The 27,674-nt window shown below is 45.3% G+C and overlaps 1 protein-coding gene across 7 annotated transcripts in view; it reads right to left on the reverse strand.

The window, feature by feature from the left end:
* CYFIP2 (cytoplasmic FMR1 interacting protein 2) overlaps positions 1 to 27,674 on the reverse strand; it is a 128,042-nt gene that overhangs the window by 16,430 nt on the left and 83,938 nt on the right. For all 7 annotated transcript variants that reach the window (XM_053199678.1, XM_027077786.2, XM_027077793.2 and 4 more), the window contains 3 exons: positions 23,098 to 23,241; positions 21,541 to 21,631; positions 20,035 to 20,165 (listed from right to left, as the gene is read on the reverse strand). In XM_053199678.1, coding sequence (XP_053055653.1) covers positions 20,035 to 20,165; positions 21,541 to 21,631; positions 23,098 to 23,241 — 366 coding nt within the window. The remainder of the gene's footprint in view (positions 1 to 20,034; positions 20,166 to 21,540; positions 21,632 to 23,097; positions 23,242 to 27,674) is intronic.

Raw genomic sequence — 27,674 nt, forward strand, 5'->3', positions numbered from 1 at the left:
GAGGTCCTTACGGGTGGGAGTGTGGTCTCTAGTTCTGTATCTTCTCCCCAGTGGCTAGGACGTAATGGTTTCTCAATAACTACTGATAAACGAATGCATATTTGTTATCTCATATTTGTCTTAGATGAATACATAAATGTATTTATCCACATGACTTAACCTCCAAGCATGAGAATACCATTACATCCATTCACCCAACAAATATTGGTGGAGTGCCTGGTACTGTTCTAGGCTTTGCAGATAAGACATTGAACGAGTTAGACTAGATCTCTGCCCTCATGGAATTTATGTTCTAGTTGATAGAGACAGATAAAAACAAACAAATCAGAAAATTTCAGATGGTGATAAAACAAAATAGGGTAATAGGCTAGAGAGTGACTGGGAGTGGGGAAGGGTCTACCTGAGGAAGGGTGGGTGGTTAGGGAAAACCTTTTTGAGGGAGAGACATTTGAAGAGAAGATGGAATGAAGTGAGGGAGCCAGCCATACAGATATGAAGTAAGAGCATTCCAGTGCAAAGGCCCTGGACTTTCCCCTTCCTCCCCCCTTTGGGGCAGAAGGTAAGCTGGAGCCTAGTGATGCCATGCTGGGAATCACAGTACACACTGAGGCCCTAATGGTAGGGAGGGACCAGATCATGTAGGGGTTCATAGGCATGGTATGAAGTCTGGATATTATCTTAAGTGCTATGAGGAACTATGGAAGTATTCTAAGCAGATGGTTGGTTACAATAGCTCCACTGCCAAGTTTTCCTATCTTTCTTGTTTTCTTTTCTTCCAAAAAATTCAGTGGCTCCTAGATACATCTTCTTACTAGAAAAGCTGACCATTGCATGAACCGTTAGCTTTCTATTTTATTAAATTTAGGTGGGTAAAACTGACCTTGGGTGCCACCTTAGGGGAGAGAGGAAGAGGAAGAAGGTTCCGGATCCTCTACAACAAGAGCAATGTTGCTGCTTTATTACTTGCACATAATGAGCTTCCACTTCAGATTTCCTTGGGGGACAGGAGTGTTCCGTCCCCTCTCTGCATCCCCCCCCCCCCGCCCCCCGCCCCAGCCATCCACAACTGCAGTGTCAGGGGTTCTCTAGGGCAAGGGGAACCTCCTGTTGGCATGCTTCCTGTGTGTTTTCTACCTCTTCATGCAATCTGTTAATGAAGGTGAGGAAAGACAGAAGGATGTGGTTTCCTAATAGAGGTGGGAAAGCATCTGCCTGCAAAGTCCCAGAGGATGAGCTACATGGCCATTTGCATAATGAGGCAGCTACATACCTCACAACACCTTTCACAAGGCATTTGTCTGGCATTCCTTAGCTGAGGCCATTGCGATGGATAAAAACGTCCAGTGCCGAGCACACAAAGGCTTGTGTCAGGGAGCCAAACCAGCCTCCACTGTGGGCGCCCATGCTAACGGTCGATCTCCTCCTTATCTAATCTCTATCTTGAAGGATCCACACTTGGCCTGTCCAGGAACCCCCCAGCCCCTGGCTTGTGAAGCACGTTGATAGTAGGTTTCTTACCACTCAGCCTGCACTCCTTCTGCTCCAGCCACAGCAGTGTTTGTTATTTGAATGCACCATCTGTGTGCTCATCACTGAAGTTTTGCCTTCTCTCTGAAACGTTCCCTGCCCCTCTCTTGCCCACACTCCCTTTGCTTAGTCAACTGCCACTCTTTTTTCAGATCTCAATTCAACCATCATTCCCTCAGGGGAGACTTTCTTGACCCCCCTCAATACCTCCCCGCCTCAGGCAGGTTCCCTTGTTATGTGCCCTCAAAGAATCACATCCTTTTCCTTTCAACATCTGAGCGCAACCTGTTTTAGAATTTATACTTGCCTGATTATATGTCTGGTTAATGTCTACCTTCCCCCACTGGGATGTCATCTTCATGAAGGTAGGCACAATGTCCATTTTTAACTGTATTTTATTCCCAATAGGGAGCACAGTGAGTGTCCGATAGATAATAAATGCTCAGTAAGTATGTGCAATAAAAGTTGGATGTCTGTGGCATAAAAGGGAATTGAGACTTAGGACAGAATCTCTCCTGTTTTGGGTTTTCTTATATGGGCCTGGATGCTTCCCCTTATTACTAAGGAAAGTATTTTTTCTTCAATTTTACTGATTACTCTGTATGAATTATATGACACATTTTTAAGAAGTACTCCATGTGATGAGATTTTCAGGTGTTCTTAATTTTCTATCCCTTTATTTCTCCCTGTTTTTTTCCCGACTTGTATGCACTTACCGAATTTTCTATATTGTACATATATCATTTTAAAAAACTGATCTGAAACAAAACTCTGAAAGTAATTTTTTAACTTTAAAATAAGGAGCTTTGGGGGATTTGAGCTGGAATTAGAGGGAAGGAAACAAAATCCTAGCATGCCACCTGGTCTAGCAAGGAAAAACATCTGTGCAGATTTAACAATGTAACTAGTATATGATTTTGTTTTGTTTAGGCTACACTTAAGGACAAGTTGCAGAAGAAAATACAAGTGTTACAAAAATACAGCTTTGATCATATAAAAGCAAAAGTAGCTGACATGGGGTAGGAGAAGGAAGTGTTAGAAGTGCAAGTTGGGGGTGTTAATTTCCTCATCTTTCACAGAAAGGAGTCAAGATATTAAATAATGTTACGAAGAGAAGCAACGGTGGTGTGAGTGTATTATCTCTGATTACAAGGGAAGCAACAGAAGCAACAAGTGACATAATCAAATATTAAAGAAGAGAGAGGAGAGATGTAAATGAGCTAAAATCTCATCTTTCCAACTAAGGAGTCAGTAGGTATTGTCTAAAGGTGCCAATTAAGAAATAGAAGCTATCCTCATATAATTAAGCATTATGGAGAGAACAGTGAGAAACTAGAAATAGAAATGATTAAAACAAGTTGCCTTGGGGACTGGGGTACAGGTGGGGTGAGGTGCAGCAGAGCCAAGAATGATGTTTTTCATCATAAGCTCATCTGTATTATTTGATTCATCATGTGCAATTAAGAATAATTTAAATGGAACAAAATGAAGAGGTTGGGTTAAATGGTCTCTAAGGGTTTCTCCCTAGAACTGAGAATCTATGCCAACATAATGGCTTTGTTCTTCAGGGAAGGAGAGTCAGTGAGCATTTACTGAACACTAACTATGTGCCAGGTGCTCTGTACCCGTCATCCGCTTTGCACTTCAGGATATCCTATGAGGTGGCTCTTTCGATCTCCATCCTATATGCCAGGACGTTGGGATTCTCAGGGAGGTGACATTTCCTAGCTAGGTCCACACGGCAATAAAGAAGCAGTAGGGCTGACAGGGTTAAGACCCAGGGCCAATTCACTTTGACACCATTGTTTCTCCATGGTAGTGCAGGTGGCCAAAGCCTGAGGAAGTGTGGAACGTTCTCCCCCTCACGATGCATATACAGGATGGAAAAAAAAAAAAAAAAGTAAAATGATCAAACATAGAAACAGGAGAAGATTACTTAAAATCTCACCACGTGAGAAACTTTTTAGCCTCACTCGTATCTGATAGGATCACATCATTTGTTGCTTTATTTACTGGGTTTTTAGTCATAGCTACGGACATTCTTTAAACTGAAAGAATTGTGACATATACAGGCAGCTTGAAAAATGAAGAGTCAAGAGCCAGCTTCCGGCTGAAGAAACAGGAAATTATTGAAACTTCTCTTCCTCCAACCCCAGAGGTAACCTCTATCCTGGATTTGTGTAAATAATTTCTTTGCAGGCCACTAGTTTTTAAAGATCTGCTGGTTTGATACTAAGGTAAAAAACTGGACCGACCACTCATTTGGTCAATTTACACCTATAAATTCCTTCTTTCCCCACCCTCCCAAACCTCCCTCATCCTTATCCATCCCTCAGAGCCCCATTCAAGCTTCACCTCCTAGGAGTCTTCCAAAACCCTCCAGTCTATACGGGTTTTCTTTTTAAAAACTTATGAGAGTTCTTGTTCATTCAGGACCCCCACCAAGCTGTGTGTGGGTTGAGCTGTCTAATCTAGCCCCAGTCCAGGGCCCTCAAGTCTGTGGTCCTGATGGAGAATCCAAGCAGTGTTTCATATCCCATGCAAATACTGACTGAGAGAGTCTTCTTGGAAGGACCAGTTATACTGAAGACCCACGTTTGATCAGACATGAGAGGCCAACAAGAAGCATATACACAACATGGGCATACTATTATCTAGAGATCAAGGAAGATCTGGACACTTTCATTCTGACTCAGATATAGCGTGAGCAGAAAAGAAGTCATTCATTCAGTCATTCGACAAATAATAGGCATTGATTATACACAAGTTTCACTGCAAGGTGCTGGAGACACAACATTAAGTGAGGCAGACCTGATGTATGGCGTTTCTCAAAATGATGAGGAAAATAAGTAAATGGAAAGTTGTGGGAAGTGCTGCAGTGGGGGTGTGCGTGGGGCTATGGCAATACATTAAGAGGGGCAACCAACCCAGGCTTTTGGGGAAGATGACAGGGAAGGCTTTCCACAAAAGTGAATGCTAAGCTGAGACCTGAACCAGGGGTAAGTACTGGACAGGTGAGGGAGAACATCTCCTGCAAAGGCCCAAGACCAAGAGGGACCACAGCTGGTAAGGGGCTGTCAGCTGAATTAGACTGAAGCTTTCAGTGCTGGGGAAGGATCTTGTAAGCCTCGCTCAGGCATCTTAATGCCACCTTGATGGTTTCCATCAGGGAAATCTGCAGTTTCACTTTGTGGCTGCAAGAGAGAGAAGAGATTGGGGCAGTGGGGGACAAAGAGGTGTTGGGATCAAGAGAGATTAGGGCCTGGAGATGGAGAGGAGGGAGCAGACATTGGACACCTGGTGACAGATTGGGATACAGGTGCAGACAGGGAAATGACACCCACCACCTGTTCACAGGGTCCAAGGACACAGTGGGTTTGCGGGCGGCAGGGAAGCTGAGATCAGATCTGGGTAAGGTGGATTTCTGATGTCTGTGGATGTCCAAGAGAAGATGTCTAACAGGCAACTAGAGGTAAGCTATGGGGCCCCAGAATCTGGGGAGTGGATCCAAACTTAGGAATCATCAGCATGAGGATAAAAATGGACTCCAGGAGAGGGAATGACATGAATGCAAGGTTAGGCAAGGGTGGGCGTTTCTCAAGGTGACCAGACCCTTCCACACACTTCAGTTCCTCTGACTCTATGAGACCAAAGAAAGAGAAGGTGCACAGTGGCACCTGAGATCAAGGAGACACTGATAAATTCTGGGTACTTCCTTGTCTACCAACAAACCACCTAACGGGGAAGACGGCTACTCTTCTACACTTGGTGCTGCCCCTTCCTTCTTTTCTTCCTCCCTTCTCTCCCTTCCTTCCTTTCCTTCACCGAACATCCACTGAGTGCTTGCTCTGTGATCTGACACACACCCCAAGGGCACAGGGTGAAGAGGGGTCTGGATGCTGCAGGAAACACGATGACAGGTAAGACTAGAAAAACTAGATTTAAATGAAGTTTATGATGTAGTGGGGGAAGACAGTCCAGGACACCTGTGCTCGGGAAAATAAAACAAAAGGCTCTGAAGACTGGGAGGAGGGAGAAACGACACAAAGTTCCTTCAGAGAACAGGCATTTGATAAGTTCTATCCCCCCAGGCTGGATAGAACTGGGGGGAACGAGACAAGACAGGAGACGGGAAACGGTGATGGCTTCGAGGTGGTTGGGGAGAATGCGCCAGTTTTTGAATTGGCAGGAAAAGTGCAATTGCAGACAGAGGAGAGACAAGATGAAGATCAGTGTGAAGAGAGCAGGAAACCATTTGCTGGGGCTTGAGAGGGAGGGGTGAGCTGACAGGGCTGCAGGCAGGCTGGAGCCAGGCTCTCAGTTGGGGGACCGAGGCTGAGTCAAAGCCTCTGGGAAGCTCCGGGAAGAGGAGAGAAGGGACTCATGGTAGCCGAGGGCCTGCTTATGAAGCTCCGGTGACTTTACATTCCTCACTTCACTCAACACAAAGACTGGGGAGTGGGAATAGGTTTCCCCCACTATCTGAAGGCAGAGCGTTCCTAACGAAACCTTTCCTAAGGCCAAATGGCATAAAGCAAAGGAGCAATTACCATGAATTTATATGGAAAACATTTTGACCGTTCCCAGACCCCAAAAAACAACCTCTCTTTGGCTTCGTTGGCACCTCAGGACGCATCTTTCTAAGGGGCGTGCCAAATAAGTTGAGATAAATCACAGATGAAGCACAGTCCAAAGCTCTGGCAGCTTGGTGCTGAGATGCTGAGTGTCGCTGCTGGGAAGGAGTCTGGCAGGGCCACTCATGATGGCTCTGGAGCCACTTGCTGCAAAACAAAGGGTGAATGCTATTTTTGCTTTTCACCTCTTTTCCTGAAAGCAAAATCCTCCTTGGATTTCTTGTGGTTAGTGAAAACAGGTACTGTTGTAAGGTCTTCTGGAAAAGCAAGGCAGAACGCAAACTTGGAAAAAGCAGGGGAGACTTACACTTAGCCCCAGTATTTTTGGGGTGTGGAAACTAAGGCTCAGAGGATTTTCATCACTTTCCTGGAGTCTCATTGCTATTAAGTACAGGGGCAAAACTTCAACCCAGGCTCTCTGATAGGCCCTTTCGAGGAGGACACCTAGGAGTCAAGCATTGGCCACATCCTGCCTTTGTTCCTCTGCAGAAAGATTCCTGTCTCATTCAAGGCTGTGTAACTCAGCAGTGGAGCAGAATGAAAGAAGAGGGCATGGCTGGTTTAGGAAGGTGGCCCAGTGGCCAGGCCGAGGTCAGCAAGAGAATTCTGAGAGATCTCTGCTCTTTCGCTTATGCTCTGTCTATATCCAGAGGAATATACAGCACCTTACAATTAAAGAGGCAGTGTCACTAAGTCTGGAGACCATTGCACAGTATAAGACCAGAAATGCATCAAAGGGAGAGGAAAAGGCCTCTAGCTTCTCAGGAGGGGCAAGTGCCTGTGGCAAGTCTCCAAATGGGAATGCCGGTTTTTAAACTGCAAGTGGCCTGTTAGAACCTACTAGGTGCCAAATCTCCTCACTGAGTTTCCCTTACTCATCATTAGGTCCCGTGGACCCTGCCCACCAGAACACATCTCCTTCCCAACCACTGGACTGCACACCCAAAGCCCTGGGTGTTGGGAGGGAGGGGCTGGCCTTGTAATGCGGCCAATGCAACAGCCAAGGCCCTAGGGAATGATGTTCATTGCAAATTACTGGAATGAGAAGTCAGCAAATTCATGGAAAAAATGGAATTAAGTCTGAGTTTTAATTGGAACATAGACCCACAGTCCTCCCTGAATCATGCTGCCTTGAAACAGAAACAGCTGACTGGTTAAGGATACCCAGTTAGTGTCCAATGCCTTGCCATACTACCTTGCTATACAGACCATACATCTGACCAACAGGAAGTGGGCATTTCAGTTGCCTCCTCGATACCAAAGTAGGGCAGATTCCAGTGCCTAGAATGTCAGGACGAGTTGCCAGGGGTCTCCCACCACTTTGCTTTTATTGGGAGATAATGCCATCCTGTCAGGGTCTGTGTTTATTTTTTGGGAGGGGGTTAACGATTTCCAGCAGAGTTGACAAAAACCCAGGTCTGCTATAAATGGTTTCTGAAGACAGTATTTTGTCCAAGAGCATTCCATCCTAAGGGCTGCCAGGAGATTGACTGTTTACGAGGATCCTTTCCTAGCAGATATACTTTGTTGTTTAAAAATCGACGTATTATGATCATAGTGCAAAAGAAAGGAATGAAACATCTTGAGGAAGGCTATCTTTTCATGATTTGAGTGTGGGCAACACATGTGCTAGCAGTGGCACTGGGGTCACCATTCATGACTGAGGCAGTGGCTGCTTTTGGAGGCGATTTCGACAACAGATTCAGGCCCAGCAGGATCGATTATCAATGTGTGCCTTGGGTTAGAAGAGGGGCAAAGGCACTTAAGGTACAAATTTGTTATCCTTGATCTCCAAAAACCACCACCACCAACATTTTAGCTACCTTATATTAAGTGTTAGCTGACCTGCTATTTGTCATTTTCTCCTGGAAGTGCACCCAACACTTAATTCAGGCAAGGGTTGTCCCGTGAACAATGATTAATTTGGCAGATTTTCCCCTTGGCTTTACCTGGCTACAACCGACCTGTAACACTGTGTTGGTTTAAGGTGTACAATGTGATGGCTGGACACATTGCCGATTTGACGACTGTGAAATGATTACTAGTTAATACATCTTTCACCTCATACAATTACCATTTTTTGTGGGGAGATCATTTAAGATCTACTCTTGGTAGTTTTCAAGTGGACAACATAGCACTGTTAACTCTAGACACCAGGCTGTACGTTTCATCACAGCAGGTGGGTTTTTAAAGCTGCTACTCTATAGAGGTTAGAGTGGGAGAGAGCCAAAGCATAAGAGACTGTTAAAAACTGAGAACAAACTGAGGGTTGATGGGGGGTGGGAGGGAGAAGAGGGTGGGTGATGGGTATTGAGGGCACCTTTTGGGATGAGCACTGGGTGTTGTATGGAAACCAATTTGACAATAAATTTCATATATTAAAAAAAAAAAGAAAAAATAAAGCTGCTACTCTAGCCCCTTTCTTTTTGTTGGTTAAGTATTTATGCTCATTTTTGGAAAAAAAAAAAAAGAGAAAATGCAGATGCATTTTTTTTTAAAGGGAAGAAATTTATAATCCTACCACCCAGGGGTCATCACAGATACTCTTGTGGGGGTTTATCCTGCCTGGTTCTTCTATACATATAACATTTAAGTATATGTTTTTAAATGATGGGACATAAAATATCTACTCTTTTGTAATCTATTTTTAATCACTTAGCATACACTATCCACATCTTCCTATGTACAGAACAGAGTTTCTCTTTTAATGTTTGTCTTTGTCTTTGTTTTGACCTGGAGGAATCTTTTGGTTTCCCTGCACCCTTTTCCGGGTGACCATCTTACTTCTCAAAATTATTTGATAAATGATTACCTACTAAAGTACTGGCTCTATCTATCTCTAAACCCATCTCAGCAGGCTTTGTATTTTACTGGGGCTTAAATTTTTTTTTTAACATTTATTTATTTTTGAGAGACAAAGAGAGACAGAGCACAGGCAGGAGAGGGGCAGAGAGAGAGAGAGGGAGACACAAGAATCCAGAGCAGGCTCCAGTCTCTGAACTGTCAGCACAGAGGGGCTCAAACTCACAAACTGTGAGATTATGACCTAAGCCGAAGTTGGATGCTTAACCAACTGAGCCACCCAGGTGCCCCTGGGGCTTTTAAACATTAGGTAACATTTCAAATCAAGAAAAGTCTCTAATAGGAGAACTTCAGACACTGATAGAAGGGGGAAGAGATGCTTTTGTTTGGGTCGGGGGAAGTCCTCTTGGTGCCCCTTGACTATAACACAAAGGGGCTAAATGTCAACAAGCATTTGGGTAGAAGCCAAGGATGGTAGGATTCAGCTGTACTCTGACCTTCAAAGTCTGCTGTGTGGCTGGACTGTGCACCCAGGCAAAGAGTGTAATAAAAGATGAATGACGCTAGAGGAGTAGGCATGGCTGAATTTTCTGGGGCCTCGTGGGTCACAGCTGGGAGCTAGAACTTGAAGTACAATGAGAAGCCACCTGTCAGTTTTAAGCAGGGGAGTAGCATGATCTGATTTATAACTGTATGAAGGTCCTCTGCTGTTACATAGAAAATCAGCTGTCATTTTATCCCCCAATGCTTTACCTACCAGTAAATTTCACCTTTAACAAGAATGGATAGGCAGTGACCCTCAAAGAAGCTGGGTTTGAGACATTTCTCTTAAATTGCACACAGGGAAAAGGCATTCTTGTTTTCTTTCCTGAAGACCCTGAAGCACGGGGAAAATCTCCCCACCATGGCCCACAGGAAGAGGGCAGTCGAAAGAAGCATTCTGGGAGTTCTCTCAGGGCCACTGACAAGTCCCGTGGGGTCTTTTTCTAGTTTGGACTGGACAGCTTTCCTGGCTTCATCTGCCTTCCCATGATTCTACACTGATATTTCCTGCTTAGAAATCAAATAGATGGACAGCATGAGAGTCATGGCTGTGTTCAGCACTAGAAGATGCCTCTATAAATTAAAACATGAGGTCAGAAGTGGCTCGTAAGCATATGTTACCAAAAATAAATCTCACCAACTAACAAAGAAGTAGCTGGAAAAAACAAAACCCTCATAACTTGTCTTCCTCCTTATACACTGTGACCTTGTCTGCTTAGTGACCCTTTTTCTTCTTAACTTTCTGGATTCCATAATGAAGTTTCCTTTTCCCCTCTTCAAATTTGTGTTATGAAAAATACTGAACATATAAAATATTTGAAAGAACAATGCACATCCTTATACTCCTGACATAGAATCACAATGACCTTTTCTTTTACTATTTCTGTTGTGACTCTATGTTTTACTGAATCACTGAAAACAAGTTGAAGTCATTCCATTACTCAGCCTTAAATACCTCAGCATGCAACTCCTAAAACCAAGATTATCCTCCTGTGTAGCCTCAGTATTGTAAGCATCTATATTAAAAAACATTCTTGGGGCGCCTGGGTGGTTCAGTCGGTTAAGTGTCTGACTTTGGCTCAGGTCATGACCTCATAGTTCATGGGTTCGAGTCCCGTGTCAGGCTCTGTGCTGAAAGCTCAGAGCCTGTAGCCTGCTTCGGATTCTGTGTCTCCCTCCCTCTCTGCCCCTTCTCTACTCAACTGTCTCTCAAATACACATTGAAAAAAAAATTTTTAAAGCGCCTACACAAAAATAAAGGATACCATACAGATTCAGGATACATATTTAAAAAACTAGGGTCATGTGATACACACACATCAGATCCACATACAACAGCATTAGATGCTACCTTTAGGCTCCATCTCTGGATGAAAAACTACGTACCAGTTTTAGCTGATCTCCTGAAGGGAACCATCAAACCAACCTCAAAACAATATTTTCTTAACATTCGAAGTTCTGAGGCGACCAAAAGGCAGTAGCACTAACACTAGTATTTTATGTTTTTGTCTTTGTCAAGTGAGCGTGGAGAATGAGCTGGGAACTGGAGGCTGAGGACCCCCAGGAACCCCCACCCTGATGTTCTGGTGGGAGGGTGCCGGAGGGAGGGTGGTTACAGGACCTAACCAGAGAGTGCAGCATTCTAAACATTTCCTTATATGGACACACGTAGCCCGTTAGTGAAGTGTTTCCTGCATATTGATGTTAAGCCCCAAAGATACAGGGCCTGTGGAGCAGGTTAGGCTTCCCACACCCAGCTTTGTGCAGCAAGTACGAGCGGCAGCCTTCCACCTTCTCGTCTGGGATTCCAGTGAACAGTGGAAAGTTCAACTGTGACATATTCCAACTGCTCTTGTGCCGTGGGGCCCTCACTTCCAGGAGTTCTTTGTAAACCTGCCTAAATAAATCCGTAATCTTACCTGATTCTGCGTGTCTGGGTCTGCATGTGTGTGTGGTCCTTCCCCACCAATCTGAGCCTCACTTGAACAATGCTAGGTATCACCGTGTCTCACCAAAACTCTTTCCCCTGCCCCCTGAATTGTCAGGGGGAAAAATGATTATTATTCCGGACCAGAACCATGTCTGGTCAGCTGGGAAAGATCTATAGCCAAGAAACTAGCTTAAAAAGTAGTTTTCCCTTCCCCTCAAGTGCACATCAACGTCTCCCAAGGCAGGCATTTCCTAAAAGGTGGGAATTGTAGAGGCAGGGAAGTGATATTTAACAATAGTGGGTCACGGAGGGAAACTTACTTTCCTCTCAGTTCCCTAGCAGTCTTTTTGACAACTTTGTAAGAAAGTCTCTCATTTAGATCCAGCATATCTCAAACCTCTCTAACATTTGCTAAACTCCATTTTTAACATGGCTGGCCCTGGGCTCAGACGTCTGGGCAGACAGCAGCTGGGATTACATTACTTTGTTGTATTTTGATTGAATTTATTATTCTGGTTGCTTTTTTTTTCTTTAAGTTTATTTATTTTGCAAGAGAGAGATTGAGAGAGCGAGCATGTGCATGAGCGGGTGAGGAGCAGAGAGAGAGGGAGAGAATCCCAAGCTGTTAGCACGGAGCCTGATGTGGGGCTTGAACTCGTAAACTGCAAGATCACTCTCTGAGCTGAAATCAGATGTCTGACGCTTAACCAATTGAGCCACCCAGGTGTCCCTCTGGTTGCTTTCCAATGATGGCAAGAGATAATGATTTTGTTTAATGGAAGTGATATACAGTTTCCTTTTAAAATAATTAAAACTTTTTTTAATGTTTATTTATTTTTGAAGGAGAGAGAGACAGAGCATGAGTGGGGGAGGAGCAGAGAGAGAGGGAGACACAGAATCTGAAGCAGGCTCCAGGCTCTGAGCTTTCAGCATAGAGCCCAATGCGGGACTTGAACCCACAAACCATGAGATCCTGACCTGAGCTGAAGTCAGATGCTTATTAACCGGCTGCACCACCCGGGTGCCCCACTTTAAAAATAAATTTAAGTTAAAAAGTAAGTTAATTTAAATAAAAATATTTTGTAAACAATACAACCAGTGGTCTGTAGATAGAGCAAGAAATGTGACAACACATCAGTGACTAGCCTCTGGAAGCACTAGTTAAGAAGACTCCTTCTAGATCAGGGGCTCTCCACCCTGGCGGCACACTGGAATCAGGTGTGGAGCTTTTGGCCTGGTATTTTAGCCAGGGCCACCTTGGGGCCGGGTGAAGTACCAGCATGGATGTTTAGGAGTTTTCTGAGCGACAGCAATGAGCGGCTGAGGCTGGGACCACTACACCACCTCCTGGATGTCTGCAGGTGTCTGCCCTCCAATAACACCCAGGAAAGCAAACTGCATTTTGACTCCCAAACCCTCAGCATCTAGGCCTTCCATCCACTGGGGTCTCCTCTTGGGAGAGTCATCAGTGCAGAACTGAAAAGCCAAGGCTCTGGTTTCTGGGCAATTACTGGCCCAGGCTGATGATACAAGTGCCACATGTTTCCAGGACTGAGGTGGCTTTGGATTAAGGTGACTGGCAGCCTCTCGCTCAAATGGAATGGCATCATCTTGGAAGATTTTAGAGAATAAACAGGTATGTTTCTAATCCTCACTTAGAACTGAGCTGATATGTCCCTCCCCTCATCATATAGGACATAGTTGATAGGCCTGTATTGATGTGCTGAGGATACAAAAATGACCCTCAACCAGGAAATCTGTCCTGGCATCCCCTCCTCTCTGATTCCATTATTTTATACCCCTTTTCACTCTGTTGTTGTGGATCTTGGCTGGTGGTCTCCAAACCTTTTGGACCATAAGCTTCCATTTGTATAATTTTGAGCAAACATCTCCATTGACATGTATTTATGTGATCAACTCTGGAACACTGTGTTAATAAACAGGAGGGCTTAGTTCCTTTCTCATTTTTTGAGTAAGTAAATAGTTAAAAGCTATGCGATCATTCTGCCTACCCCCTGAAGGGCTAACACTCCTCCGCTGCAGACTGAGGGTATTGACTGTGAACAGTGTCATTAGGGAAGGGATTGTGTCCAATGATCTTGGAGTCCCACACACTGGCCGCCTGGCCAATGGGGGGCTCCCAGTCAGGTCTGCAGACTCCCTGACTCTCAGCAGTCAGAACATGTTTGCTCCGTACCTCATATATTGATGAGGGTAGCAGGTTTGGTTTCCAGACTGGGATGTGTCTGAAAGGATGTAAAAATACTTAAAAACCAGAAAGCATGTAGAGGTACTATTGGGAGTCGAGGTGCCCTCTTTCCACAAAGCTTGACTCATTTTCAATCTGGAACACCACTGAGTTCTGGGTCTGGGTTGGAGGACATGCTGCTTGCAGAAGGGCCAAGGAGTGCTGCTCAGTGGTGCCTGGATGTAGGGACAGATCATGACTCCTGAGTAGCCGGAGGGGTTGTTAGTCAGGGTGATGGCAAAAAGAACTCTGGATCAAGAACAGGTGGGGATATGGAGCCAAGGTCTAAGATGGACAGTGAAGGGCAGGCATTTGCTTTTTTACTTCTCGTGTATCAGGATTGTGTACATCTGCTAAGTGTGTGAGGACCTCCTCTCCAGGGGGGGGAAAAACAAAAAGTGTTTAGTGCACTAAATTTGTACAATAATTTAGAACGTAAAGTAAAAAGTGGAAGATCGCCTGCCCCACCACACTCCATGCGGGTCACCACTCTTCTCAGCTTGGTGAGCATGACTTTTATAACTAAACAAAGTAAAAAAAAAAAACAATGAAAAAATTTAATATTGATATGCTGGAACATACAAACATCTGCAAGGATATCCTTCAGAGCATGAACAGTGGCTCTCTTCGTGCAGCAATGTGGTTTTTGTTTTCTTCTTTCTGCTTCTCTGGGTTTTCTGGCAATGAATTTATTTAAGTTATGCAATAAGAAAAACAAAATTAAAGAGAAAGGACGATAAAGTGGAAGCAGGAGACAGAGGGATCAGACGTGGAGCTGGAACTAAAACCCAAACCAAAGCCAACAGCATCATCTGTGAGGCTTTGTAGAGCAGTCCTCTGTCCCTGAGCGTGCTAACTGTAAGGATCCTGGGTTCTCACCCCAGCTCCTGCACTAGTTTAACCCTGGGAAAGTCATCTCCCTCTTGGGGCCTTGGCTTCCTATCTGCAAAATGTGGGATTGCACTAAATCAGTGTTTCTCAATAGGGGGAGGTTTTGTCCTCTCAAGGAATATGAGGCAGTATCTGGAGACCTTTTTGGTTGTCACAACTGGGAAGGGTGTTACTAGCATCTAGAGACAGGCTAGAGCCCAGAGGTGCCGCTCAACACCCTACAATGCATAGGACGGGCCCCTACAACAAAGGGTAATCCCAGTGGTGCTGAGATTGTGAAACCCACCCTGCATGGCACCCAGTTCTATGAGTTTGGGCCCAAGGCCTCCTGTAAGAGGAGCAATGACTGCCCAGACTCTGACTGTGGTCCACTCTGACTATAAGGAGGAAAGAAGAAATAAACAGAGCTCAAGGCAGGGAATACTCTTAAGTCCCAGACGATGGGAGGTCCTGCCATAAAAGGCAGAGAGGCAGACAGACAGGCTGTCTTCTTCCCAGGGACCGGGCTTTCCCTCTTTCACATGAACAAACAGGGCCCTCTTCTGGTGTGTGTCAGCATAATGAACAATGGGCTGATGGCTCAAACACCATACAAAATTTGAGAAAAAACTTGGTGACTATGGAATATTTCCTTAATGACAATCTTCTGATTTCCCAGGGTAGGTGACACTAGTTACTAGATACTAGGTAGGAGATACTAACAGAATTTCCTTTAAAAACATAACAGGACTGGGGTGCCTGGGTGGCTCAGTCAGGTGAGCGTCTGACTTCAGCTCAGGTCATGATCTCACGGTTTGTCAGTTCGAGCCCTGCATCAGGCTCTGTGCTGACAGCTCAGAGCCTGTAGTCTGCTTTGGAGTCTGTGTCTCCCTCTTTCTCTGCCCCTCCCCTGCTCGCATTCTGTCTTTCTCTGTCTCTCAAAAATAAATAAACATTAAAAAAATGAAAAAAAAAAAATAACAGGACTTATAAATAGATGCCTAACGAATGCCGATTCATTTCAGGGTAGACTCAACAAATATTTCAGAGCCTGCCACCACTAGACCCTTTGTGGGCACGTGATCAATGACGCATGTGGCATTGCCATTGCAGAGCAGGGAGAAGAAGGTCTTTTCAGTCAATGCTGCTGGGATAATCGGGAAGAAATGAAAATGGATTTCTACCTCCCACTAAACACACACATCAACTCCAAGTGAACAACAGACTTAATGGTCTGTTAAGCCTCAAAAGGCTAAAACTCTAAACTTTTAGAAGATAATACATCTTCATGATTGTAGAGTAGGAAAGATTTTTTAAGACAAGTCACAAAAGCACCAACCACATGGGGGAAGAAATGGTAAATACACCAAGCCTTAAGAACTTCTGTTTACCAAAAGACAAGCCAAAGAAATGTATTTGCCATTTATGGATCCACAATATATCAATAATAAGTACAAATAAATATGGAAAAGAGGGCTTAATTTAAAAACAGGCAAAAATATTGAACCGCCTTTTGCAAAAAAGGCTGTCCAAATGGCTCTACCTTATGGAAAGAGGCCCAGCATCAGTGGTCAGCAGGGAGATCAAAACCATCATGAGATACCATGATGGAACGGCTTTCATTGAAAAGACAAGACAACTCCAAATGTTCCTGAGGATGTCAAGAAATTAAAACTCTCCTACACTGCTGAATGAGTGAATAAACTCTCACAACCACTTTGTAAAACAGTTTGGCAGTAGCTCCTGAAACTAAACATTGATCTACACGTTGACCTAGCTACTCTACTACTAGTAAATTTACCTAATAAAAATGAGAGCACAGATCCACCAACAGAAATGTGCAAGAACGTTCATGGTGTCTTCATTTGTTACAGCATCATGCTGTAAACAACCCAAATGCCCACCCACAGTAACATGGATGATTCACTTTGTCTATATGGTGAGAATTCTGCATATTCTGTATGTTACTCCATGTATGTTAGACCTTAATTAAAAACACCAAGCAAGTAACCTGCTCCACAGGTGTAGGGGTTTCTATACTAATATTGCACCCTGAATTTGGAGAAATATTTATAAGCACCTAACTTAAAGAGAAAAGGTATACCTTTAGACAAGTAATTAATCTTTTCAACTTATATCCCCTCTTCCTACACATTAATGATATATTAATAACCTGTTAGAAACAAAAACACAAGCCACAGAATGAAAGAAGGTATTTGCAGCATATATTTCAACATGGAACCCACAACCAGAAACTACAAATCTATCAGAAAAAGACAACACAAGATAAACAAGCAAAAGACTTCCTACTTTGTATTTTTCAATATTCTTCCAGTTTTTCTGTTATTATTAACCTACAACTATTAGGTACTATTTGTATTCTTTAAATTAATTTTTAGTTCAATAGTAATACTTGAAAATACTTCCCTTGCAAAACATTAGACCTTCCAGATAAAATTAAAGTCCCTGTTGACCCCTAATCCTAGTTTACTCCCTGATACATGGAGAAAATAGCTGAACTATCTGATATGCTTTTTTTCCCTAGATTTTTTTTTTCAATGCACTATATTTTGTGGGTTTTATTTTTTTGTTTATTTTAATTTTTTTTAAGCCAATACAGGGCTTGAACTTACAACCCTGAAATCAAGACCTGAGCTGAGGTCAAGAGGCAGAAGCTTAACTGACTGAGCCACCCAGGCACCACCCTCTTTTTTGTTTATTTTATATATATGGCATCATAATATGTGTCTTGTGCTGGGACTTGCTTTTTCTCACTCAGCATTGTGTCTTTCAACATTTTCTATGTGGGTACATACACCTTATTCTTTGTAACTCTTCAGAGTCCTCCACAAGAAGAGAAGGTCCTCTGTGGATGGCCATTAAGGGCCCTCCCTTCCACCTTCCCTCCCTTTCTTTTTTTGCTAATTGTTCTTTAATTAGAACAATTGATATGTCATTTAAATATTTATTTTATTTCAGTTCTGTAAACACAAAGGCTCCAGAAAGCTCATGCCTCATTCTAATCTCAGAAAGTACTATGTTGGCCTGGGGATTCCCCCAGTTGTCTAAGTAGAAAGCGTAGCACAGAGGTTTATGGGGGCCCTGATTCTTGCTCTGTTGGCCTCCGCCAGGACTGGAGTCGGTGCTGGAAACCTGTGCTTTCCTTCTTTCACCTCTGCTGCTGATGTGCCATGAGACCTCAGGAGACCAGCTCCCCTCTCTGGTTCCCCACTTCCTCCCTCATGAATAGAGGAGTAGGGACATATACTGTTAAGGTCTCTCTCAGCTCTGAAGGTCTTTTATCCTGAGTATCCTCTTGTCTTCAGTGATATATGCAAGTGACCACCTTGGCACGGCTGCCTGAGAAAAATTTTCCCTGTCCTTATAGTCCCATCAATAGTCTGCTTCTTAGGGGAAACTTAATTGGTGCTCTCGGGTCACAACTCCTCATGAAAGAAGGTGCTATCAGGAGACACGTAGGCCTGAGGCTTCAGGGGCCAGCCCTCCCCCACCTCCACCCCTCCTGGTGCCCCTGGAGCCTCTCCTCATCTTCCTGAAGCCTTGAACAGAACTGTGTTTCCTACTCATCCCTGTGACTTCTGAAGGCTAAGTTGCCATGGCAACACAGGCCACTGAACCGTGTTCAAAACCTGTTACCATAAAGAGGAACACTTAGCTGTCTCAAGAGTCTATTTAAAGGGGAACAGAGAGGCAATTACTCCTTATGGAGGGAGAACAAAACCGTGTGCGTTTCTGAGCCTCTCCGTGGGGAAGGGTCTGAGAGAACAGATAGGACACGTCCTCGTTGTAGAGGTGGGGACCTCAGACGTGGAGTGAACTGGCTCGCTCTGGGTCACACGGGACCGTTAGCGGCAGGGATCACTAGGGTTCTTATTCCGAGCTTTTCATCTCACTCTACCCCTGTTATGTCTCCTCCCTAGTGCCTTCCTTTCCCTCCCCTCTCCATGTGCTTCTGCCTCCAGGACGAACCCTGAGCTGGGCAGCTGCAAACAGCTGCAGCATGTTTATGGCTGGTTCTTCTCCCAAGGCCCAAAGGGCCTTTCCCAAGAGTAAATCAGACCCTCTGCCTCACTCTCCATTTCACAACACTTCAACGAATTCTTACCCAGGACTGCCACCTGTTCCTCCCTCCTCTGCTCCTATCTTGTCCCCTGTGCCCCTCCATTCCAGCTCATTCCAGGTTTTTTTCTTTCTTACAAATATCAAGCTCTACCCTCTCTGAAATCAGCATATCCCTCCCGACCACCATCGCGCTCTATCCCGGTTTCCCTTTTATGCCCTCACAGCATGTACCACCCTCTGCCTTCACAATCTTTGGATGGTCATAATCTGCCTCTCTTAATGAAGGCTATTCACCCACAACCTAGAACTGCAGTCAGCAATGAACGGGCTCTTCATACCCCTGTGCTGTATGAGTGCACAGAGGCTGAGAGATCTTCCCAGGCTGAGATGATGCATCCTCAGAGCGACACCCCTCTCCCTTTCCTTCCACTACTCCACTGCATCCGTGGCCCCGTGGCTGGAGGGCTGTGGACCCCACACACAGAGGAGCAGGTAGCACCGAGTGTTGGCGAGAATGGGAAGGAGGGAGGCAGCCTCTGTGACCAAGCCACAAGGGCCGGTGGGGACTGCCGAATGGTCAGGCAGCTAAAAGGTGCCCTGGGTCTGTGTGGTCCTGGGAAGTGGGAGTATGGGGAGGCGAGCCTATGCTCATCCTGCTAACTACCACCAGTTATTTAGTTCTTACTGTGTGCACTTTGCACGTTTTGTCTCCCCTCAGCCTCTAAACCACCCTGCGGGTTAGCGTGGCCGTCTCCCATCACACCAAAGGAAGAGAGTACTATGTGCTCTCCCCTCAGCCTGGACCACGATTCCTGGTTCTTCAGCAGGCCAATTCCTGACCATTCTCCTGGTCACCCCCTAAGGAAAGTCCTCCCTCTCTCCCCAAGACCACACCAGGTTCTGTTTTGTGTTCCCACAAAACCCTGCACTCCTCCCTCCGAGCATTGCTGCAATGTATGCATAGCATTTCTGTGTGAATACATGGCTCAGTGTGAGTCTCCCTGCCACTGTCCAGGACACAGGGCAGGGGCTGACGATGACTCCACCCCCCAGTGCAGTGCCCGGCCTGTGGCGGCCAAGCAGTTGTTATTTGTTTAATGAGTAGATGGAAAACTAAGCCTCGGATGAATTGCTGGGATCCTGCGGCTAGTGAAGGTGGCGCTGGGACAGGAACCCAGGTCTGTCTAACTCCAGGGCCTGTGTTCCTCCCAGGGTTCAAATGGTAGGCGCTGCCTGAGAGCGGAACAGATTTGTAGCACATACCCCGCACGGGACAACACGAGCCTATGCTGCAGGGCCTGCTGAGCAGGATACCCTGGGGGGCCTCGAGTCTCTGGCTGGGCTGGGGGTCCCTTCCAGCCTGGAGACGCTCCAATTTCTTTGGGCTCAGGACTCACCAGAGCTTGCTCTATGAGCAGGCAGAACAGGATGGCATTGCCCACCTCCCTCAGGCTCTGGAACACATCTGTTTTGAGCTCTGCATACTCAATGATGTCCTTCAGCTGGTGGTGGAAGAACTCCAGGATCCCTGGGGAATGAAGGCAGACAGTTAGGGGGAAACTGACCCTGCTCAGGCAGGATGATGGGAAGGGCCAACAGAGCAACAGCCCAGACCTGAGTGGGACGGCGAAAAACCAAACCCCTACCTCTCTACATGTGGGCCAGGGGTGAGACTTCTTTCAGGGCTCAGTACTAAAGAAAACTCAGGAGGCTGGCTCAAATCTTTTTTGGAACAAAACAAGCATACGCAAATACAGCATCCCTGAATCTCTCCCAGTCCCTCCAAAAAGTTGTCTGAATTCTTAATAACAGGAATTAACACTTATTTATAAGGGCAAGGCATTGTGTTAAGCACTTTATCTACAACATCTCATTTAATACAACAATACCATGAAGGGCACTATTACTTTTATTTTTAGATTATGGTCAGAGAGGGTAAGTGGCAGGACCATAGTCACACAGCTAGTAAGTGGGGCACCTATGATTGAAAACCAGAGCTTTTGAGGGCAAGCCCTTTTCTTTCTTTTCTTTCTTTCTTTCTTTCTTTCTTTCTTTCTTTCTTTCTTTCTTTCTTTCTTTCTTTCTTTCTTTCTTTCTTTCTTTCTTTCTTTCTTTCTTTCTTTCTGTTTATTTATTTTTTGAGAGAAAGAGAGAGAGGAAATCTCAAGCTGACTCTACACTGTCAGAGCAGAGCCCAACGTGGGGCTCGAACTCAAGAACCATGAGATCATGACCTGAGCCGAAATGAAGAATCAGACGCTTAACTGACTGAGCCATGTAGGTGTCCCCAAGCCCTTTTCTACTCTGAATCACACACACTCAGCACCTGACAGCTTGGTTTTTAGGAAAAAACACCAGGTGCCAAACTCACAGTCTCCACCTTTCCCGATTCCCATTCCCCAGATTCAGTCCCTGTGCCATTCACTATTAGGGAAGGAAAGAATGATTTCTCTGCTCCGAGGCAGACTGGCAAAACTCCTGTTTCCTGACTCACCTTAGAAATGTCACTTGTATCACCACCTGCAGCACCTGCGTCCTCCAATGGGCAAATGGAGGAAGGGGTCCTGGAGGTGCTGAGTTAGAAAAGACCTTTACAAGTAGGCTGTAAATGCTCTACAGCTGCTGTCCTCCCTAGCTCCCCAGCAGTCCTGTGGAGGCAGGCCCAATAGGCATCCTTTACCTTCACTGGGGAAGATGATGCTACTGCCCAGAGGGATTATAGATGCTTCAAGGCTATCTAGCTAATGGAGGAGGTAGGATGCTAACCCAGTGCTGGGCCAGCTTGTGGGCCTGTTAGAGAAGCAAACCTTTCCAGGTAGATGGCCAGGGCCCCTGACTACCACAGGGTGGGCCTGGATTACTCTCCTATCACTACTTCCTGCCCCTGGCTCCCCATCACCAACCTGGGGAGCCATACTCGTGTCGGGGCAAGCGGCATATCTTAGGCATCACCTCGATCAGTGTCTTCACGTACTGGAGAATGGTTCCTTGGAGCTGACAAAAGAGGGCAAAATGAGTGAATAATCCATCACTGCTGTCTATGTGTAACTCTGGACTAAATGCTGGGCTCCGGGGGTGTACAGGGTTCTGTTGTGGCCTGTGGGTAAGTGCTATGGACTGAATGTGTCTCCCCAAAGTTCATATATTGAAACTCCATCCCCCAGTGTGATGGCGTGTGGCATTGGGGCCTTTGGGAGGTAATGAAGTCTTGGGAGTGGAGCTTCATGATGGGATTAGTGCCCTTATAAGAAGAGACAAGAGACAGGTGAGCTTGCTCTCTGTCATGTAGGGACACAATGAGAAGGCAGGCATCTGAACACTAGGAGGAGGGTCCTCGCTAGAACCCGCCCATGCTGGCACCCTGACCTTGGACTTCCAGCCTCCAGAACTGTGAAAAATCAACATTTGTTGTTTAAGCCACCCGGTCTGTGTTATTTTGTTATAGCAGTTGGAGCTGCCTAGGCCAGTAAGGCACTGCTCCCTGAGAGGAGGGAGTAGGTTCTCTCCTAAATGTGGGGGCACAGCCCTATTCTCTTTAATAACAAAAAATAGGCCTTTATGAGACAGAAAAGGGAGCTGTGTCATTAGTCCCTCGGGAATATACACTTCCAGGAGGGCAATTTCAAAGTATGGGCCTTTCCTGGGATTGAGGTGCTTATATGAGATCCAGATTAAGAGCTAAAATGTTATGGGCCAGGGAGCTGTAGAGACAGACACGTTAGCTAATTTAAACACAGAAAATACATTGCACATTTATCCCTCCTATGTCCAAGGCAGACATCTTTAACCCATTATATTTTCCTGTTTAACTCTGGATTTAGCGTCACAATCTGTAACAACTCGTGGCTCTACACAGCTGTTAGCAGAGGAGTGGTGAGCAGGCGAATCCTGCTTCCTATTTCTGGCGTGGCTACTCATTACTTTAGCTACTTCTCTCTTGTCATCTCAAAATTTCAGGAAAATCTTGTTTAAGTGTTTCAGCTTTACTTTGGCATGTCATGGGGAAGTAAATGGAGCTTTGGATGATCACACTTGAAATCGGATACAGAATTCCCTTGAGGCTAGTGCAGTGTTGCAAGTGTTTAGCAAGAAATCCCAAGGGGAAGAAGCGTGGTGATTGATTAGAGATGTGTGCCGTGAGCACAGGAGGGGAAAATGGCAGCACATGTGCCATGGAGTTTTCACGCTCAAGTTCAAAAACACTGCATAGGCGGAGAGTGTGAGCAGTAATTAGTAGACCCTAAAGGTCAACATCAGGATTGCTGAGTTCATTTATCAGTACAGTCAGTAAGCTCTGGGTCAGAAAGTGAGAGGGAAAGCCATGGCGTCAGAAGGTACACAGAAATGTTACAGAGTGCTACGTAAGAGGAACCCAGGGATAAGGGCACAGGATTCCCCGGGGTGATTCCTACAGACAGAGCTGAAGGCGTGTACCAGGACTCATGGAGGCCCCTCCTTACCAAACTCTTGACGATCTTCAGCAGTTCCTCCATGACCACGGCGATGCCCTGGTAACCCAGGAGTCTACAGATGGTCTTGAAATGGGGGGGCCCGACAAAGTTCCTGTAGGAGCTGTAGATGTGGCTGTAGGCAATGTTGAGAGGCTGGAAAACAGAGGATGTGACAGAGTAAGAGGCTAGGAAATAAAAGATGCTGGCATGAGTCCTGGAGAGAGATGTTTTGCTGCTGAAAGGGATGAAGACCTGACATCATCTGTGATCTCTCAGTGAGGACCCCTGTGAATACGTCTGCAAGAAGATGGTCACAGAGAGACCACAGGGTGGCATGAAGGCCACTAGGTGAGCAGTGGTTCCCCAGCAGAAGTGGAGAAAGGGCTTTCAGGCGAGAACCTTTTTTTACAGACGCTCCTGCCACTCACAAACCAGGAAGGACTCTGACAAACAGCCATGGGGTGGGGGTACAACAGATGGTTTTGTTTTTCTAGGGATATTTCTGGTCCTAGAAACTGGCTGGAAGAACTGTGTGGAAACTCAGTAGCATCTTCCCGTTGTTTTCTACTCTTTGTTGTCTCCATTTATAATGAGGTGGGGTCTCGGGAACAGACAATCCGGGGGTCAGGACACCTGGGTTGAATGCATGGGGATCACCTACCCTTTTTGGAACCTCAGTTTCCTCATCTACAAAATTAGAGTGTTGGATTAAATCAGTGGTTTCATAACTTTTCAAGTGGCAGTCCAAATGAAAAGTGTCACGGGGGCCAGTGTGTGAAACAGACCAACACAGAGTTGCTCTGTTTGGCTGCTGGGTGGGGGGCCCAGAGTCCTGGCCACTGACTGGCTGCCTCCGCCCTCTGGACTCCAAGAGACACCTTCACTGAGTTAGTGCAATTTGTTTAAGATCTCTTTCTGTCTGGGAATGTGTGACCAAATATATATAGGGCTTCCAATTGGTCTCACTTGGTTGGTGAGACTGCAGAGTTATCGTTGACTTTGTTTTTGAAATGCCGCGACCTGTGGTACGCCTCATGCCAGGCTTTGTGAAGCCCTCCATGTGCATTCTTGATTAACCTTCACAACAAACATACAGTTCATAGCCCCGTTTCACAGATGACGGGACTGAGGTTCAAGGGGATAAGAAGCTTGCTCAAGGTCACACGGTCCTGAGGTAACTGAGCTGTGACCCGAATCCAGATAGATCTGATTCCAAAGCCCATGTCCTTCATCTCTATATATTATCATGGACTTTGGAGGGGCTGAGTTCTATTAGAAACCATACCTAGTTTTTTAGAAAAGACATCACTTCAAAGCTTAGTTCTGAGTGTAGTCTCCTACCTGGAATTGTAAAAATCTAATACCCATGGAACATGCAATTATGTAAAGACCATATCTGATATTTTATTAGCGGAAATTCAACATTAGTTAGCTAATTAGAAATTCTACATGAATTAAATAGGAACTGTAGTGATGCTTCTGGAGGGCTGCGAGATTCTCAACTCCCTTTGGAGCCACTGAAGGAAGATTTAATTATGTTCAGCCCAGGCTCTACAGTAAGTATGTTCTACCATAAATGAATTCCAAACTTCACACAACAAGCATCACAATTACAGTACTCTCTAATAACAAAGATACATGAAGAACACCATTAGAGTACCCACTGATAATAAGAATTCGTGAGGAATGAGAACACCCCCGCATCCAGCAGGATGACTAATACAATAGCTCGTTCGGTAAGGTAATGCCGACATACGGTGAGGCTTGGAACGTGAGAAGGAGCAGCACTCTGCACCCAGCATGGATGTGCTGTCACAAATTCTACTGGAACCTGGGGGAGGGATATCTTTTATGTAGCTACTAAAGATTTCTAAATGTTATGAGGCAGGAATGGTTTATGTAGGGAGGGAAATATAATTGATTGGAAAGCATGATGTTCACCAAAGTCAATGATCAATAAACACTGGAAGTATTCGTATGAATGGTTGAGAGTTGAGTTTGATCCAGTCAACCACAGAACCAGGTTGGGCCATATAATTTTCTGTGTATGAAAGTAAAAACTATTTTAGTGATTCTGTAACAGGCCACTCTGTACAACAGGGCTGGGACAGGGTGAGGTGAGGGAGGCATTCATTCTCCTGAGTGAGTGCATCTTAGCTCTGGCCCTGTTATCAAAGTCCTATTCTGTATTCTCTTGTTTCCAGCCTAGGGATGAGGAGTATCCAGCAAACACCAAACAAACCATGGCTGACCTCTATTGAGGAAGGAGATTGATGACAAAGGGGCAGGAGAGAATCATCTAGATGATGGAAATGCCCTACATGCTGCTTGGGTTGCTGACTACACAGATGTATACATTTGTGAAAACTCATGAAACTGTATGTGCACTTATGGTCTGTGGATGTTATGGACTGAATGGTTGTATCCCCTCAAAATTCATATGAAATCCTACCTCCTGTTGTGATGGTGGGACCTTTGGGAGGTAAAGTCATGAGGGTGGAATCCTCATGAATGGGATTAATGCTCTTGTAAGAAGACAAATGAGAGAGCTTGTTTTCTTTTCTTTTCTTCCTTTCTCTCTCACTCTTCCTCCCTTCCTCCCACCCTCTCTCTCTTCCTCTTTCTTTCTTCCTTTTCTTTCTTTCTTCCTTCCTTTTCTTTCTTTCTTCTTTCTTTCTTTCTTTCTTTCTTTCTTTCTTTCTTTCTTTCTTTCTTTCTTTCTTTCCTTTCTTTTCTTTCTTTCTTCCCTTCCCCCTCCATCCCTCCTCCTCTTTTTCCTTCCTTCCTTCCTTCCTTCCTTCCTTCCTTCCTTCCTTCCTTCCTTCCTTCCTTTCCTTCCTTCCTTCCTTCTCCATCATGTGGAATACAGTGAGGAGAAGTCTATTTGCAAACCAGCAAGTGGGTCTGTGCTAGACAACTGATCTGCCAATACCATGGTCTCAGACTTCCCAGCCTCTAGGCAATAAATAAGTGTGTACACCAACCAGTCTATGGTATTGTTGTAGCAGCCTGAACTGATTAAGACTGCATCTTAACTCAATATGGTTATAACTCAATATAAATGTAAATTTAAAAAACCCACTGGGCTGATTTACTTTCCAACATTTGTTTTCAAAGATTAAAAAACAAAACCATGATTTGAATTTTCTCCTGAAAAGGGCTGCAGCTCAAGACTGCACAGGAACAAGGGACTGATGACCTGGCTGTGCTGGGGGCATGTGACAGAGCTTACTGACTTCTAGAACCACCTTCTCATCTCCCCACCCACACCAGGCACTCAGGACCTCTCCTCTGAAACCAGTGAAGCTCACCTTCATCCCTTTTACAAATATCTCATGAAAGGAATTTCTGAGCAGCAGGGAGCTTTCAAATGGATATCCCTGATGGGTACAAAAGCAATCAACTATTTTTTTTTTTTCCTGTCTGATTCTCTGACTTTTTCTTCCTGTTTTGTCTGATTCTAGAGGATAGACTTTTGGGGGTGGTGTGGGGGGTGGTGTGGTACCTGAGTTTAAATCCTAGGTCCACAAATTTACTAGCTAGATGATTCTGAGCAAATGACTTATACTCTCTAAGCAAAGAACTCCAATAGGGTTGTTGGAAGTTTAAATGAGGCAACATATATAAGGAGCGATGCATAGTGCTTGGCACATTGGAAGCACTCACCGTGATAACCACCATTAATATTGCTTTGTTTGAGAATCTGGTAGGTAAAGGCTAAGAAAATACAACTTCTTGGCCAAATGTCCCCCAGCAGCTTTGGTTGCAGTCATGATTCTCGGAACGTGGAGGGGGAGTGCACCCAACGGGGTGAGATTTTACACGACACACTGTATATCCCACATGAGGTCATAGCTGGGACTAGCCGACACACCAAACATGCAGATTGTGCTCAATATTTACAACACTATAAAAACAGGAGCTGTCCAGCAACAGACCGTGCTGGGTAGAGGCCCTCATGGCTCCAAGTGTCCTGGTGGAGGCTGTGAAACACAGTGTGGCTAGAAGGGAGCCCTGCCTGAGTCAGGGGTGGACAGGGGCACTCCTTCTGAGCTCCTAGCTGCAGTGCTGTCTTCCTAGGCATTCCTCCTTAGCATTCTCGACCCTCCCTCCCACCCAAGCGCCAAGTGTCCTTAGCACTCATAGCAAGTGCAAATAAAAACATATTCAGGGAGATAGAAACTATTCAGCAGCCTCTCCAGTTCTAGGTGGAGGAGAAGAATAATTCTGGAATTGTTTCTACCACACACAGGGGTGTAAAGAATTCCCCTACAGACCCACTCAGTGCACACAAGAGGCCTCTTGTTGACCTTCCCACACCAGTCTTGGATTCTGGTCTAGACCACAAATTTAGGCCTCGGTTGATGGCCCAAGCTCAGGAAGGATCAGCATGAAATGAGCAGAATTCAAGTCCTCTTAAGTGAATAAGTGAGTCAGCTCCCCTCACTCCCCCCCCACCCCCAAAATACACCACACCCATGCAGGAGGAAATACACACACACGCACACACGCATGCTGCAAAGTACATGCACACACACACCCCCGGAGGGCACCCATCTGACCTGCTGGCTCAATAGGAGGCTGGG

This window comes from Acinonyx jubatus, chromosome A1 (genome assembly GCF_027475565.1).
Source record: "Acinonyx jubatus isolate Ajub_Pintada_27869175 chromosome A1, VMU_Ajub_asm_v1.0, whole genome shotgun sequence".
Lineage (NCBI taxonomy): Eukaryota > Metazoa > Chordata > Mammalia > Carnivora > Felidae > Acinonyx > Acinonyx jubatus.